General features: G+C 38.8%; 2 protein-coding genes across 3 annotated transcripts in view; both read right to left on the bottom strand.

Annotated features, from left to right (window-relative positions):
• si:ch73-352p18.4 (inositol 1,4,5-triphosphate receptor associated 2) overlaps nt 1-16,405 on the bottom strand; it is a 101,721-nt gene that overhangs the window by 42,941 nt on the left and 42,375 nt on the right. The window lies entirely within an intron of this gene.
• On the bottom strand, nt 3,402-16,388 carry def6b (DEF6 guanine nucleotide exchange factor b). 2 transcript variants are annotated; one of them, XM_022682488.2, is made up of 11 exons: nt 16,068-16,388; nt 14,827-14,967; nt 13,767-13,946; nt 12,089-12,313; nt 11,141-11,287; nt 10,818-10,926; nt 9,474-9,772; nt 8,220-8,386; nt 5,947-6,145; nt 5,748-5,838; nt 3,402-4,293 (listed from the first exon to the last, which is right to left on the bottom strand). In XM_022682488.2, the coding sequence occupies exons 1-11, from the start codon at nt 16,161-16,163 to the stop codon at nt 4,118-4,120; spliced, it is 1,830 nt and encodes a 609-aa protein (XP_022538209.1). In that variant the 5' UTR covers nt 16,164-16,388; the 3' UTR covers nt 3,402-4,117. The 2 variants fall into 2 exon arrangements, with proteins under 2 accessions (XP_022538209.1, XP_022538210.1); XM_022682489.2 differs by lacking the exons at nt 14,827-14,967; nt 16,068-16,388 and adding an exon at nt 14,249-14,296.

The raw sequence follows: 16,405 nt of genomic DNA, 5'->3' as shown, positions 1-16,405 counted from the left end.
CTGGTTAAACTGTAGATGGGTTAAATAAACATTTGTTTAATGGTTGTGTAACTCTGCAGTTCTGGGAGCTGGACGGGCCCTGACCCTAGAAACAGCAAACACACACTGATCTAATAAACACCTGAGAGTGTTTTACCTGCCTGCTCTCTCACTCTAATCTAATCTAATCTAATCTAATCTAATCTAATTTAATCTAATTTAATCTAACCTAATTTAATCTAATCTAATCTAATCACAACAGAGTGTGTTTCATTTATTATTAATTTATTATATTTATTATCTTTTATATGTTATATTTCTGTTACGGATCAGTTTCTCTGTACTAGAACTAAAGGGCTCCATAAATTAAATATATTTTATTGTTATTTCATTGTTTTCTCTATATACAATAGGGTCACAATTAACAGTATTTATGACAGTAATAAACAGTTAACAGTTCAATTCTTTAGTAATGTCTCAACTACTTATTAATTAGCACTAGTTAAGATATTATTAAACATTTTAAAACAAGATGGATGATCACAAGCCATCAAACCAAACTGAACTGCTTAAATTTTTGCATCAGGAGTAAAGCAGCATAAAGTTATACAAAAGCAGTGTGTAAGACTGGTGGAGGAGAACATGATGCCAAAATGCATGAAATTAAAACTGTGATTAAAAACCAACCAGGGTTATTCCACCAAATATTGATTATTTCTGAACTATTGAAACTTTATGAATATGAACTTGTTTTTTTTTTTTTGTTTTTTTTTTTTTTTTGCATTATTTGAGGTCTGAAAGCTCTGCATCTTTTTTTTTGTTATTTTAGACATTTCTCATTTTCTGTAAAAAAATGCTCTAAATGAGAATATTTTTATTTGGAATTTGGGAGAAATGTTGTCTGTAGTTTATAGAATAAAACAACAATGTTCATTTTACTCAAACATAAACCTATAAATAGCAAAATCTGAAGAAACTGATTTAAAAACATATTTTTTTTCTGCAGTTCTCCGTTACTGCCACTAGATGTCACTGTTCACCACATTAAAATATCAGTGTAACATACACAAAAACACATATATATACTGCAATTAATAAAAAAATATGATTAAATTGTTTTATAATGTTTTTTATTCTTTTAAAGAGAAAAATATACTTTAAATATATTTTTCCTGCTTATGTTATAATAATGTATCCTCTTAGTTCAAGTTTATATATGTTTACATAGTTTCAGATTGTTTGCATTGTTTATCTAAGCAGGATTAATGTGTTTTACTAAACCCAGTGCCTTTAAAATACAAAAGCCTGAAATATTTGAATATATTTGCATATTAATCAGACGCACAACTGTTGTGCATAAATGCCAGCTCCTCTCTTAATGTCACAGGAAACGTTCAAAAGGAAGTCGAACCACAGAAAGTGATCATATCACACCCAAACACTTTCTAGCTCTGCACCTTTCAATCTGTTCTCACACTCTGAGCCCAACTCATCCTCAGAAACAAACCTGTCCAGTTTGTTTTATTCATTTATTCAGAATTTAATCACATGATTCAGCATTTTTACACATCTCAAAAATAAAATTTGATTTAAAAAAAGTAAAAGTACAGTAAAATGATCCAGATTTACAGACAAAACCAGAAAAGGAGGAGCTACTTACATCAGGAACAATTATCTGTGCACTCAATAACTGTTTAATTATGCAGATAATTAAAATTAAAACAATTTCATCCTGAATTAAAGAAATTCATTTACACTTCAAAAGTGTTCAAAAGTGCAAAATTTCACTTTTTATGTCATTTAATTTTTTTTCTCAACGTACAATTATAATTTTAACATAATTTCATGAGGCAGATACTATTAAATCAATGATTATAAACACATAATTACAGTATTATAATTATGCAATTAATTACCTTTTGTCATCTGAATAATTAAAATGTTACATAAAACATCAAAAGTGGTTCACTCTCTGTTTATCATATTTAAAGGAGACATATTATACCTGTTTTTACACAATTTATAATACTGTAGTTATACTTATATGTTCTAGACAGTATAAAACATGTTTATGAAGTTCTATATGTTATAAAAAATAAAGATCTCACCAGATCTATATTTTGTACCAGTTTCAGTCTCTTTCAGAATGAGCCATTTAAGGGCTCTGACACTTTTATGCAAATTTATTTGAAAGTTCTCCCTCATCTGCTGATTTGCTATGGACAGTAGTTACAGATTCCTCCCTCAGACGAAGTCTGCTGGCTAATTTTGCTGTGTGTGCTGTCTGAGGCTCTCAACCAAAATGACCGAAATGGTCCTTTTTCTTCAACTGTGGATGTTTAATTAAAATTAAATTAGTGGGCGGGGCTCTGGTGGGAGTTGACGGGTGAGGGGTGGAGCCAGGGTGTTTCTATGCAGGTTTCCTTATTGTGATGTCATAATAAGGGAAGACACCTGACACCAAACTCTGAAATCAGCTGATTATAAGTGAGTTTTGCATAATATGTCCCCTTTAAATCTAAGTTAAGTATCAATTAAGTGATTTATGAAGTGATTCCAAATTTTTGAACAGTGGTCCAGAAGGTTTAGAGCAGGGGTGTCCAAACTACGGCCTGTGGGCCATTTGCGGCCCGTTTTCTTTTTGTTAAGCAGGTTTTTATAATGTCAGATTCAAAGTTTGAACGCTAGGTGTCAGAAACGGGCCAGAGAGTGCGCATTTCTAGCGCAGAAAATTGGGCCAAAGAGTCTAAAAGCGGAGAGAGTGCGCATTTCTAGCGCAGAAAAACGGGCCAAAGAGTCTAAAAGCGGAGAGAGTGCGCATTTCTAGCGCAGAAAAACGGGCCAAAGAGTCTAAAAGCGGAGAGACTGCGCATTTCTAGCGCAGAAAATTGGGCCAAAGAGTCTAAAAGCGGAGAGAGTGCGCATTTCTAGCGCAGAAAAATGGGCCAAAGAGTCTAAAAGCGGAGAGAGTGCGCATTTCTAGCGCAGAAAAACGGGCCAAAGAGTCTAAAAGCAGAGAGAGTGCGCTTTTCTAGCGCAGAAAAATGGCCCAAGAGTCTAAAAGCGGAGAGAGTGCGCATTTCTAGCGCAGAAAATTGGGCCAAAGAGTCTAAAAGCGGAGAGAGTGCGCATTTCTAGCGCAGAAAATTGGGCCAAAGAGTCTAAAAGCGGAGAGAGTGCGCATTTATAGCGCAGAAAAACAGGCCAAAGAGTCTAAAAGCGGAGAGAGTGCGCATTTCTAGCGCAGAAAAACGGGCCAAAGAGTCTAAAAGCGGAGAGGGTGCGCATTTCTAGCGCAGAAAAACAGGGCAAAAGAGTCTAAAAGCGGAGTGGGTGCGCATTTCTAGTGCAGAAAAACGGGCCAAAGAGTCTAAAAGCAGAGAGAGTGCGCATTTATAGCGCAGAAAAACAGGGCAAAAGAGTCTAAAAGCGGAGTGGGTGCGCATTTCTAGTGCAGAAAAACGGGCCAAAGAGTCTAAAAACGGAGAGAGTGCGCATTTCTAGCGCAGAAAAACGGGGCAAAGAGTCTAAAAGTTGCCGTAATTATGGAGTTTAATATTAAGAGACATCATGAAATGAAACATCAATTTGAAAAATCTTAGTTTACACAACACTGTCAAAGATAAAGATAGTAAGTCAAGTAAAATGGTGTGTAAATGAAATCATCAGGAAAAAAGTATTATTTAATAAGTATAATTTAATTATAAGTGGTATATTTTATTATTTGTTTTATTATAGAGTCTGTGGCCCGTGACTTCAAATATATTTCTCCTTCTGGCCCCCAACAAAAAAAGTTTGGACACCCCTGCTTTAGAGTTAAACGAACCGTAACCCTCGTCTGGAGAATTTACAATAATAAAACACAGAGATGCCTTTAAAGCGATAGTTCAGCAAGTTCAGTAGTTAATTAGCCAGGAAATGTTTAATGCTTCACGCTTCATGATGTTTTACACTGGAGCTACGAGGCTAATATAGCTAGCTAACCAGTAATGGAAGCTCACACCCCACCAATTAGCATGGTGCTAACTACAAGGCGCTAAATCATCACACGCTCTCCTCTAAACAGGCTGAAGGTGTTCAGTAATAGATCTGATCATGTGGTATGTTGTTGAACTATCGCTTTAATGTGCGCTCTGCTCTACACAGGTTCAGAATAAGCTTTGTGGAGCGCTCGAGGGTTCTCTCCGTTCGTCCTCTCCTCCTTTTCTCCGTCTCCGTTCTGCCGGTTGGTCTCGTGGACGCTGCTCCTGGTGGCCGGAGGTACGCCGCCCCCCAGAGACGGAACTCGCATGGCTGGAGCTGAAGCTCTGCGGTCTGAAACAGAGACGGGTTTAGAGAAAGAATATATATATGAAAACAGCTGTTCACAAACTGGGAGGCTGAAAGAGCTGTGCTGGAGTGGACACTAGGGGTGTAACGGTACAGAAAAATCACGGTTTGGTTCACACCTCAGTAAAAATCCCCACGGTTCAGTTTTCGGTACATTTGGTGAAAAATATACAGGCTGGGCATTCTGTATAGCCCCATCTTTATTACAGTTTTTCGCAGTTGCTAAAACACTAAACCCTGTTGTCTGAACCAAATGCTTAGTGCTCTAAACCCATTTATTAAAATGTTCAATCTTTTGCAAACATATTTTCACCCAATAAAACACATTTTGCACTGTGATACACTTGGGTTGCATGAATGTGAGCACAGGTAGCAAAACGGAAACTCAGTGAAAATACAGTTGTCTCAACTTAAACACAGCAGCTCAAACTTGATCACATTTGTGTCTAATAATGTACAGAAACCAATATAATCCAGTACAAGGAGCCCTGGACACTGAGGTTTCACTATGGACAGAAACAGAGAGGCAGAGTAAGAATAAGAGTAAGACGAGGATGAGGAGAAAGAGGAGGTATGAGAAAAAGAACAATTATTTCAGATGAAATTTGGGCAACTGTTATAGAGCATGTTCTTGTCTACACCCCCGAACATCCCATTCAGACAGCTTCCTCTTACAGTGTCCACAGTTAATCCTGTTGGATGTGGTCGGTTCTTCTTGGTGGTATGCTGACATTACCCTGGATACCGTGGCTCTTGATGCATCACAAAGACTTGCTGTCTTGGTCACAGATGCTCCAGCAAGACGTGCACCAACAATTTGTCCTCTTTTGAACTCTGGTATGTTTCCCATAATGTTGTTTGCATTGCAATATTTAGAGCAGAACTGTGCTCTTACCCTGCTAATTGAAGCTTCACACTCTGCTCTTACTGGTGCAATGTGCAATTAATGAAGATTGAACACCAGGCTGCTCCAATTTAGCCATGAAACCTAAAATCCCACACTAAAATGATGACAGGTGTTTCAGTTTCATTTTGTCCAACACCTGTATATATATTTGTACTACAAGTGCTAAACAGGAATTTTTCTTTTGAAAATGTTTGTGAACACTACAGATTACAACATCATTACTTTAATACTTTTACATCATTACTGCTTAAACTTAAACAAATATTTTTCTTCTAAACATATAACTCAAAATATTACTGCTGCACTTGTGCAGATCTCCACAGCGAGAGGGGGATTCCCCACTAGTATTCTGACCCTTCTCCACTCTCTGCACAACCAGCACAGCAATCTAATTGGCTCTTTTTTCCAGTTTTTTTGGAAGGATGGGACTTTGTCCTTAATTGGACACCGTGATTAGCATTACGAGAGCTTTCTTTCATACTGCAGTCAGTGACTGAATGAAGTGTGAACAGCAGCAGTGAGAGTAACGCACCTCCAGGGCCGATGGGGTGCATCAGCCGGGTCATCTGGACGTTCCAGTGTTTAACGTTGGTGCTGGCCTGTCTCTGCTTCCTCTGAGCCGCCTGAGAACATAAACATATAACAGACCAGAGACCCATATCAGAATATATAAACCTATTAATATATATATATATATATATATAAACCTGTTTATAAACACAGTTACGCACAGCTATGTCCTGATCCAGCCTGTGTCTGCTGGCGCGGACGCTCTCCAGCTGTCTGTGAGCCTCCTCCAGAGCCCCGGCTTTCTCCTCCATCTCCCTCCTCAGCTCCCTCTTCTCCTTCTGCATCTCCTCCAGCAGCTCCTCCTGCTCCTCCTGCAGAGACAGCAGAGCCTTCGTCTTCTCCTCCTCCTCCGCCAGGAGCCTGTGCACACACGGCAAACACACGCATATTAAACACACACACAAAAACAAATTTAAACACACACAAACACACAAATAAACACACAAACACGCATATTAAACACACAAATAAACACACAAATAAAACACACAAATAAACACACAAACAAACACACTCAAATAAACAAAAATAAATACACAAACACACATAAACACACAAATACACAACAACAGCTTGTTTACAACTGTAGGCTAAACTGCTGTAGGCTGAATGGGTGGTGCTACAAACTGCTGCAGGATGAATGGGAGGGGCTAAACTGTTGTAAGTGGAGCTAAACTAGGTTTATTTGATGGAACTAAAGTGTTCTAAGCTAAATGGGTGGGACTATACTGACATAGACTGAATGGGTGGGGCTTTAAATCGCTGTAGGTCTGAATGGGTGGAGCTATAAACTGCTGTAAGTCTGAATGGGTGGAGCTATAAACTGCCCCCTTCCCACTCCTCCACTGGCCTGCACTCACATTGCGCTTAAACAATCCGTGCCCGAGCACGCTTACATCATTACTCACAGCTCAGTGGGCTTGCCAATGTTGTGCCGAATTCAGCACCCCTGCCATGAAATGCACCCTCTCTCAGAAGCGCTTCTTCTTTATAAAAGCAGAGATAATCTGCTTTAACTTACTTAGAAATACACAAAATATTCACAGTTATCTCAGTTACGGTTACATACATAGTGCACGCTCCTGAGAGGGGATGCTTTTCCTGACGGGGGTGCTTAATTCAGCACAACACCACCATGTTTGTTGACTAGGCTATCACACTAGTCAAGCAAGCCGTGCTTTGGGAGTTAACCGTGCCTGGGAGCTGTAGGTCTGAATGAGTGGGGCTAAACTGCTGTAAGCTATTTTTTGTATTAGTAAATTAGTTTTTCTGACAAAAAATACAGGATTAAAAACAGGCCTTTTGGCCAACAAGTTACTATACATGGAATATTGTGTTGTAAACTGTTTGTAAGCTGTAAATTGCAGCATAAGCTGGAAGTGTTAAAGTGTAAGACATGTTATCAGTGTGGTGATGTGGTTTTTAACACTGTATAGTACACTATTAGTGTGTAAACATGGAGTACGGTCAGTTCTGCCGTGTTTAACTGCACTCGACTCCTCTGAGGGAGGATTGAGCTTCTTTTCATCGTGACCTGAGACCACAGAGCCGAGCTAACAGGAAACCTTCAGCACTCGAGCTACTAGACACAAAGAAAACAAGATTCCACACACACACAGACACAGATGCACACACACACACACACACTGATGCACACATGCTCTTGTGGTGTGTTTAAGCTGTGCATGGTTTGCTAGACTGCGCTTGTGGGAGGCAAAAAAACATTGAATCAGCTAAACGACACAGTTAATCTATACACATACATTAGGGGTGGGCGATATGGCCCTAAAATAATATCACGATATTTCATGGTATTTTCATGATAACGATACTCTTGGCGATATGACCAAACTACTGCAACAAAATTAAAATTAAATTTTATTATTGCATCCAATATGATATTAGGGATATGTCATCCCTAAACTGAGACATTAAAAAATAATTAAAAATAATAATGCACTCAATATATCTTAATATATCCAGGATTACAGCAAAATAAGTGATACTGGACAAATATAATCTGTCTGTAGTAAATATATAATGGGGAAAATAAGAACAGTTTGAATTTGTTTTTTGCTAAAAACAACGAAAAATCTGTACCCTAAAGTGTGGGTAATATGATATTTTAGGGTATAATTTTGTTCTAGATATTTAGAAATGTTGGCGATATTTTTGCATACGACACGATATGGCACATCCCTAACATACATCACAACACCATAGTACAAGTGTTTTCAGCTCCACCTTGCTGGCCACTATATCAGAAACCCTTTACTTATTTTTATCAGTAATTTTTATTCTCTTATACTTTTTTCTTTTGCTTTGAAATTGATGTGAATAATGCAAAATACTGGATTTGTATTAAATTACATTGTGTTGCAAAATAAAAAAAAAATTAAGTTCCACATACACATGTGTGTGTGTGTGTGTATACCTGGTTTGTGTGTATCTGTAATTCTCCTCGTCCTGTCTGGCTTTGATCTCCTGGTGCAGCGCCTCCTCCAGACGCTGCTGAAGCTCCTCCAGCTCCCTGATCCTCCTCCGCTGACGCTCCGCCTCCACCTCCTTCTGAGCCATCTCCTCACGCATACTCGCACGGGCCTAAACATATATAGCAAGTAGCATGTACTAATTGTGAATTTTGAGGCAATAACGTGCAATAAACCAATCAGCATGTCATTTGCTAATCATTTCCTTTAAGAGTCAGGTGAGCTCTGACTTTGGTGGATTGCTATTTTAATGGCGCAGCTACCTGGACGTGTCCAACGCTTCTCAGCACACTGTGAAGTGTGAAAGTCATTTACCTGAACACACCTCATTTCCAGACCACCACGCCCATCGGTGTAGATATATTCAGAAGCTCTGCTGCTGTTTAAATGATGCCGAAAAATAGACGGTTGTTGGGGGGGTGTAAGATAGCAGTAAGCATCCTAACGCACCTTGCGTAGGGTGTAAGATAGGGCCCTTAGTATTAGAGTGTAATTAACAAGGTGTTATAGATGAGTGAACACTTGATAACAACAGTATGGATTCTTGAGTAAGTATTGTATTTCTAATAAATAAGAGAGCACTTAAAAATTATGAGTTTCTTTGATTTTACCAAATTGAAAACCTCTGGAATATAATCAAGAGGAAGATGGATGATCACAAACCATCAAACCACCAAACTGAACTGCTTGAATTTTTGCACCAGAAGTAAAGCAGCATAAAGTTATCCAAAAGCAGTGTGTAAGACTGGTGGAGGAGAACATGATGCTAAGATGCATGAAAACATAACTGTGATTAAAAACCAACCAGGATTATTCCACCAAATATTGATTATTTCTGAACTCTTAAAACTTTATGAATATGAACTTGTTTTCTTTGCATTATTTGAGGTCTGAAAGCTCTGCATCTTTTTTGTTATTTCATTCATTTCTCATTTTCTGTAAATAAATGCTCTAAATGAGAATATCTGTATTTGGAATTTGGGAGAAATGTTGTCTGTAGTTTATAGAATAAAACAACAATGTTCATTTTACTCAAACATAAACCTATAAATAGCAAAATCAGAGAAACTGATTCAGAAACTGAAGAAACATTTATGGGAAATAATAATTTATGCATTTTAATAATGATTCTATCTATGAAGGTGTTATTGTTCTTCTGAAGAACCCAAAAATGTCCTCCTCCTCCTCCTCCTCCTCACCTCCTCCGCCTGCTGCAGCTGCTCCTCCAGCGCTCTCTGCAGCTCCTGGTGCTGCTTCCTCCTCCTCTCCTCCTCCTGCAGGAGCGTAGCCTGAGCCTGTTTCTGCGCCTCCTTCAGGAGCTCCAGCTCCACCTGCTTCTGCTCCTTCTCCCCCTGCAGGTCCTGCAGTCTCTGGGTCTCCTGCTCCCTGAGGGCTTGCCTCCTCTCCCGCTCCTCCCGCACCTCCTGCCGCCGGAGCTTCAGCTCCTTATGCAGCGAGTTCTTCCCCTCAGAGCGCAGGCGGATCGCCAGCTGGATCGCTGTGCAGTAGAGACAGAGAGAGAGAGAGAGAGAGATATTAATGTAATATTTCCCTTCTTATTCCCACATTTTGTCAATCAATCAACATTATCTGGTCGGTGCTTCTTTAGTTTTACACTGAGAACATATTAAGCTAAAGTAGATAATAAGCGTATTGTAAGTTTACACCCCATCAATTGGCACTGAAGCTATGATGCTACTGTAATATACAGCTCTGAAAAATAAGAGAGCACTTAAAAATGATGAGTTTCTTTGATTTTAGCAAATTAAAATCCTCTGGAATATAATCAAGAAGAAGATGGATGATCACAAACCATCAAACCACCAAACTGAACTGCTTGCATTTTTGCACCAGGAGTAAAGCAGCATAAAGTTATCCAAAAGCAGTGTGTAAGACTGGTGGAGGAGGAGAACATGATGCCAAGATGCATGAAATTAAAACTGTGATTAAAAACCAACCAGGATTATTCCACCAAATATTGATTTCTGAACTCTTAAAACTGTATGAATATGAACTTGTTTTCTTGCTTTTTTGTTATTTCAGCCATTTCTAATTTTCTGCAAATAAATGCTGTAAATGAGAATATTTTTATTTGGAATTTGGGAGAAATTCAGAAACAAATGAAGTGGTATCTTTATTTTTTCCAGAACTGTACGGTACCTGTTAACTGAAAGCCTGAATTCCAGGTGACTCTACCTCCTAAAGCTGACTGAGCAGAGATATGTAAAACTGATCATCTAAGCAAAACTATAAACATATTCTTGTTTGATTAACACTTTTTAGGTTAAGTAAATAATTCCATATGTTTTTCTTCATAGTTTGGATGATTTTAGTATTAATCTACAATGCAGAACATTTTAGAATATTGATAAAACACTAAATTTAGGGTGTGTCCAAACATATATCGTACCAGTTAATGTACTGTAGGTAGCTAACAAGTAATACAAGCATATGTCCCACCAATAAATCTAGTAATAGAATTATGTGGATAATGTAATTAACAATAATTGAAAATTAGCTATAAATGTAATAGAAGTGTATACCTGCTGTCCACTCCTGTCTCTGCTTGCTGTCCGGTGCGCTCATTTCATACGTCTTATTAAGAGTCTTCACACAGAACATACACCTCTTCCCCTCCCTCTCTGGGAGAACCTGCCACACACACACACACACACACACACACACAAACACACACACACACACAATTTACTCACATCCATCACATCCTAAAGAAGTTTATATCCCCTCACTCAGGGGACAAACAGTGTTTCAGCCCACACTGCTCTCAAAATAGTGCACAAGACAGTTGCAACCAATCAGAACAGACGTAATTTACATATATAGAGAGGTGCGGGCTGAGCAGTACCTCCACACAGCAGTTCTGGTCCAGCTCGATGTTGCCCTTACACTCCTTTCTGTCCTCACTGGTGTAATAACTCAGAACACTGGGCTTCAGACAGAACCAGCGCTCCGTCCAGTTCCGTCTCAGGTGACCCTTCTTCCACAGGTACCCCTGTAACACACAAATACACACACACACACACAGTAACAAAAATTCAACCAAAACAAGCCAACAAAAGTATTAGAACACCAAATCAAGTGTACAACATTTTTCAGGCCTTTAAGGAAAATAAAAGAACCAAAAGCCTAAAATAAAAAGTTATTTTGTACTGCATATAAACAGCTCTAGAAAAAATAAGAGACCACTTCAGTTTCTGAATCAGGTTCTCTTGGCATCATGTTCTTCTCCTCCACCAGTCTTACACATTGCTTTTGGATAACTTTATGCTGCTTTACTCCTGGTGCAAAAATTCAAGCAGTTCAGTTTGGTGGTTTGATGGTTTGTGATCATCCATCTTCCTCTTGATTATATTCCAGAGATTTTCAATTTGGTAAAATCAAATAAAATCATCATATTTAAGTGGTCTCTTATTTTTCCAGAGATGTACAGTATATTTATAAATTATATTGTAACAGACTGGAACAGTCTTTTTTTAAGAGAAACTGGAGAAAACTGCTACAGGAAGACGTCTGGCTGACCCACATGGAAACAGCAGCTTTAGCCTTTAGCTCAGATTAACATGATTAAAGACTAAGTCTCAATTTCAGCAGAAGAACTGCAGTAATAAAGTCATTGATAAGATAAAGATAAAATAATAATCAGATTGTCGGGGTCATACAGCACTGCAGCTCCTGGACTACTAAACAATCGTGGTGTTATAAAACTTTTATATGCATGTAAATATAAAATAAATGCTATAAATGCAGGACGTGGGCTCTTTAATCAGATCTGTGTTTTTATCATTTTTCTTGCCTCTTTCAGGACGTTTCCGACCATCTCCCGGTACACGTCCTCTATAGCCGAGCTGAGACGCTCTCTCTCCAGACCTCGACCCAGAACCCCGGAGTTCACCAGCTCCAGAAAACTCCACACACTCATGCCCTCCTGCACACACTCCTGACTCCAGAACTCCTCCACATCCACACTGTTCAGCTCCACACTCAGCCCCGCACAGATCTTCTTCAGCAGGTAGTCCACCTGACAACACACACACCTTTAGCGGGATATTTCCTAGATTTTACTCTGTTCCACCTTAACTTAGGCCAGCTTTTAATAAAAAAATGTTCCACCTTAAAATGAGGCCAGCTTTTAATACTAAATTTCTGTTCCATCTTAAATAAGGCCAGCTTCTAGTGCAAAATTTCTGTTAATTCTAACATGAGGTCAGCTTCTAATCTTAAATCTCTGTTCCACCTTAAATGAGGCCAGCTTCTAATCTTAAATTTCTGTTCCACCTTAAATGAGGCCAGCTTCTAATCTTAAATTTCTGTTCCACCTTAAATGAAGCCAGCTTCTAATCTTAAATATCTGTTCCACCTTAAAAGAGGCCAGCTTCTAATCTTAAATATCTGTTCCACCTTAAAAGAGGCCAGCTTCTAATCTTAAATATCTGTTCCACCTTAAATGAAGCCAGCTTCTAATCTTAAATATCTGTTCCACCTTAAATAAGGCCAGCTTCTAATCTTAAATATCTGTTCCACCTTAAATAAGGCCAGCTTCTAATACTAAATTTCTGTTCCACCTTAAATGAGGCCAGCTTCTAGTGAAAATTTTCTGTTAGTTCTTAAATGAGGCCAGCGTCTAATACTTAATTTTCAGTTCCACCTTAAATTGGTATGTAAAGTGGTATGTCTCGGAACCTCAGAGCGCCTGAAAATGTCTGCTGCACCATTTAAGGTGGAACGGGAAATTAGCATAAAGAAAAAAGCTTAAGCACCTAAATGTACCTGCTGCATCATTTAAGGTGAAAATCGGCTGTACCAATTAAGGTGGAGTTTGTAGTTATAATAAGAAGCCAGTCTTTGCTACACCTTTTATGGTGGAATAGAAAGTTACAATAACTAGCCAGCCGTTGGCCTACGTAACTGTTTGCACCATTTAAGGTGGAATAGAAATTTACAGTAAGAAGCCAGTCTCAGGTGCCAGTATAGAAATCTAATACACCTTTTAAGGTGGAACGGAAAGGTGCAGTATGAGGCCAGCCGGAGGCACCAATATATATCTGTTGTACCACTTAAGGTGGAATTCGTAATAATGATAAGAAGCTAGTCTGTGTTGCCAATATAAACTGCTGCACCATTTAAGGTGGAAAAGAAAGATACAATAAGGAGCCAGCCTTTGCTATAAGTATAAAACTGCTCCACTATTTAAGGTGGAACAAAAAGATACAGTAAGAAACCAGCCCGAGGCACCCAAATATTAAGAAGCAGGCATCAGGCACAATAATAAGTGCTGCAACCCTTTAAGGTGGTATGAAAAGTTACAATAAGAATCCATCCTCAGCTCCCAGAATGTAACAGGTGCACCATTTAAGGTGGAACAAATACAATAATTCAACCTCTAGTGTTTTCTAGCAAATAGACGGTCATAATTGGTTGGTATAAGCTCCTAATATTTGTTAGCTAAATGCAGTTAAATCCGTCCTCCTCACCTCCTCGGGGACGAGCGTTAGTGGGTATTTGTCCTCAGAAAGGAAGTTGAAGAGACACCACAGGCGTCCGGCGTCTTTATTGGACAGAACTGCGGCACCATTGGGACGATAGTTCTTCTTAGAGCAGAGTGTCCAGCACAGTTCATCCACCTGCTCTTTATCAAACGTGCCTTCCACTACCTGCCAGCAAACACACACACCAGTATGAATTTTTTATATTTTCGTATATATTATTATAGTATAGTATACATGTATCCTGTGTATCTCATCCAGCATGAATTAACTGAACTATAGAGCACTTAAATCTGTTTGTTTACCGTAAGCAGTATGAATTTACTTAGGCAGAAGATGTATCCCTATGAGTGCGTATACTTTATCCAGTATGAATTTACTGAGGCAGAGCATGTATCCCTGTGACTGTGTATACCTTATCCAGTATGAATTTACTGAGGCAGAGGATGTATCCCTGTGAGTGTGTACACCTTATCCAGTATGAATTCATTGAGGCAGAGCATGTATCCCTATGAGTGTGTATACCTTATCCAGCATGAATTCACTGAGGCAGACCTTATATCCCTGTGAGTGTGCATAGTAGTTTTGTGTTCCCAATCCAGTATGAATTTATTTAGGTACAGCATGTATCGCTGTGAGTTTTTATTTGTTTTTGTACCTTATCCAGTATGAATTTGTTGAGGTAAGGCATGCATCCCTGTGAGTGCGTGTTTGTTTATGTACCTTATCCAGTATGAATTTGTTGAGGTAGGGCATGCATCCCTGTGAGTGTGTATTTGTTTTTGTACCTTATCCAGTATGAATTTGTTGAGGCAGGGCATGCATCCCTGTGACCGTGTATTTGTTTGTGTACCTTATCCAGTATGAATTTGTTGAGGTAGGGCATGCATCCCTGTGAGTGTGTATTTGTTTTTGTACCTTATCCAGTATGAATTTGTTGTGGTAGGGCATGCATCCCTGTGAGTGTGTATTTGTTTTTGTACCTTATCCAGTATGAATTTGTTGAGGCAGGGCATGCATCCCTGTGAGTGTGTATTTGTTTTTGTACCTTATCCAGTATGAATTTGTTGAGGTAGGGCATGTATCCCTGGCTGGAAACGGGTCCGTCGTCATCATCACTGAAGTGCTGCTCCAGAGCCGCCTGATCATGAGGAATCCGAAACACACTGTATAGATTATGCGAAAGTACCTGAACAAAAAATGACAAACACTAATCAATCGTCTCATTCTCTATAATAAACCGTCCTTAAAGACCACTTAAAAATGATGAGGTTTTGTGATTTTACCAAATTGAAAACCTCTGGAATATAATCAAGAGGAAGATGGATGATCACAAACCATCAAACCACCAAACTGAACTGCTTGTATTTTTGCACCAGGAGTAAAGCAGCATAAAGTTATCCAAAAGCAGTGTGTAAGACTGGTGGAGGAGAACATGATGCCAAGATACATGAAACAAAAACTGTGATTAAAAACCAATCAGGGTTATTCCACCAAATATTGATTATTTCTGAACTCTTAAATTTTTATGAATATGAACTTGTTTTTTCTTTGCATTATTTTATGTCTGAAAGCTCTGCATCTTTTTTTGTTATTTCAGTTATTTCCCATTTTACGTAAATAAATTTGGGAGAAATGTTGTCTGTAGTTTATAGAATAAAACAATATATATATATACGTATATATTTGACTGATTACTGTATGTAATCTGTTGTATCAGCAGTGTGTGTGTGTGCTGTAGACCCCAATTCGGTAAAGCCAGATCGTGTGAGAGAGATTACCTACAGCTCAAGTAAACAAGCACACACACACACACACACACACACACACACACACACACACACACACACACAGCGTGTCCAAAAGTACATAGACAGAATAAATTATTGGCAGCCCTGATCACATGACCCTGATGTTATTATATGAACAGTAGTGTCTGAACTAATCATCCGGTGTCAGAGCATCAGTACCTGAGTGCAATCAAATCCTCCTCACAGCAATGTTCAAAAACAGCTAGTGTAGCGTTTTTCAAGGCAGTAAAGAAGGACAATTCAGGTCATTTAAGAAAGAGATCAGATGTTCAGATACTTGTAGAGATTTAGAGTAAATTTTACTGAATATTATGGACAATATAAAAGAGTTTAAAACAACTACAACAAACATTTTGCAAACAGCAATACATAGTACATACTCTTATGTATAATCTCACCCTCTCTTCCTCTCTCTCTCTCTCTCTCTCTCTCTCTCTCTCTTTCTTTCTCTTTCTCTCTCTCACTCTCTTTTTTTTACCTTTAGTTGTGATTTGGACACTTTCCCGCTGTCCTCCGTGTCCAGAGAGTTGAAGGCGTACCAGATGCTCTTCAGCAGCTCGGCTCGGAGCTCCATCCCTCACTCCTCTAACTGCTCTCCTTTCTTCTCTTTCTCGATCTCGCTCTCTCTCTTTCTCTGTCTTTTCTATCTATTTCTCACTTTTTTATCTCTCTATCCTCACTTAATTAGCCCTCTCTCCTTCTCTCTTTCCTTCTCCTTCTTTTGTTTTCTTTTGTTTCTCGTACAAACTCTCTCTCTCTCTCTCTTTCCTTCTCTCTCTTTCTCTTTCTTGTTTTCCTTCTTGTTTTCTATTTTCT

This window comes from Astyanax mexicanus, chromosome 24 (genome assembly GCF_023375975.1).
Source record: "Astyanax mexicanus isolate ESR-SI-001 chromosome 24, AstMex3_surface, whole genome shotgun sequence".
NCBI classification, from domain to species: Eukaryota; Metazoa; Chordata; class Actinopteri; order Characiformes; family Acestrorhamphidae; genus Astyanax; species Astyanax mexicanus.
This window is presented reverse-complemented; position numbering and strand designations above follow the sequence as displayed.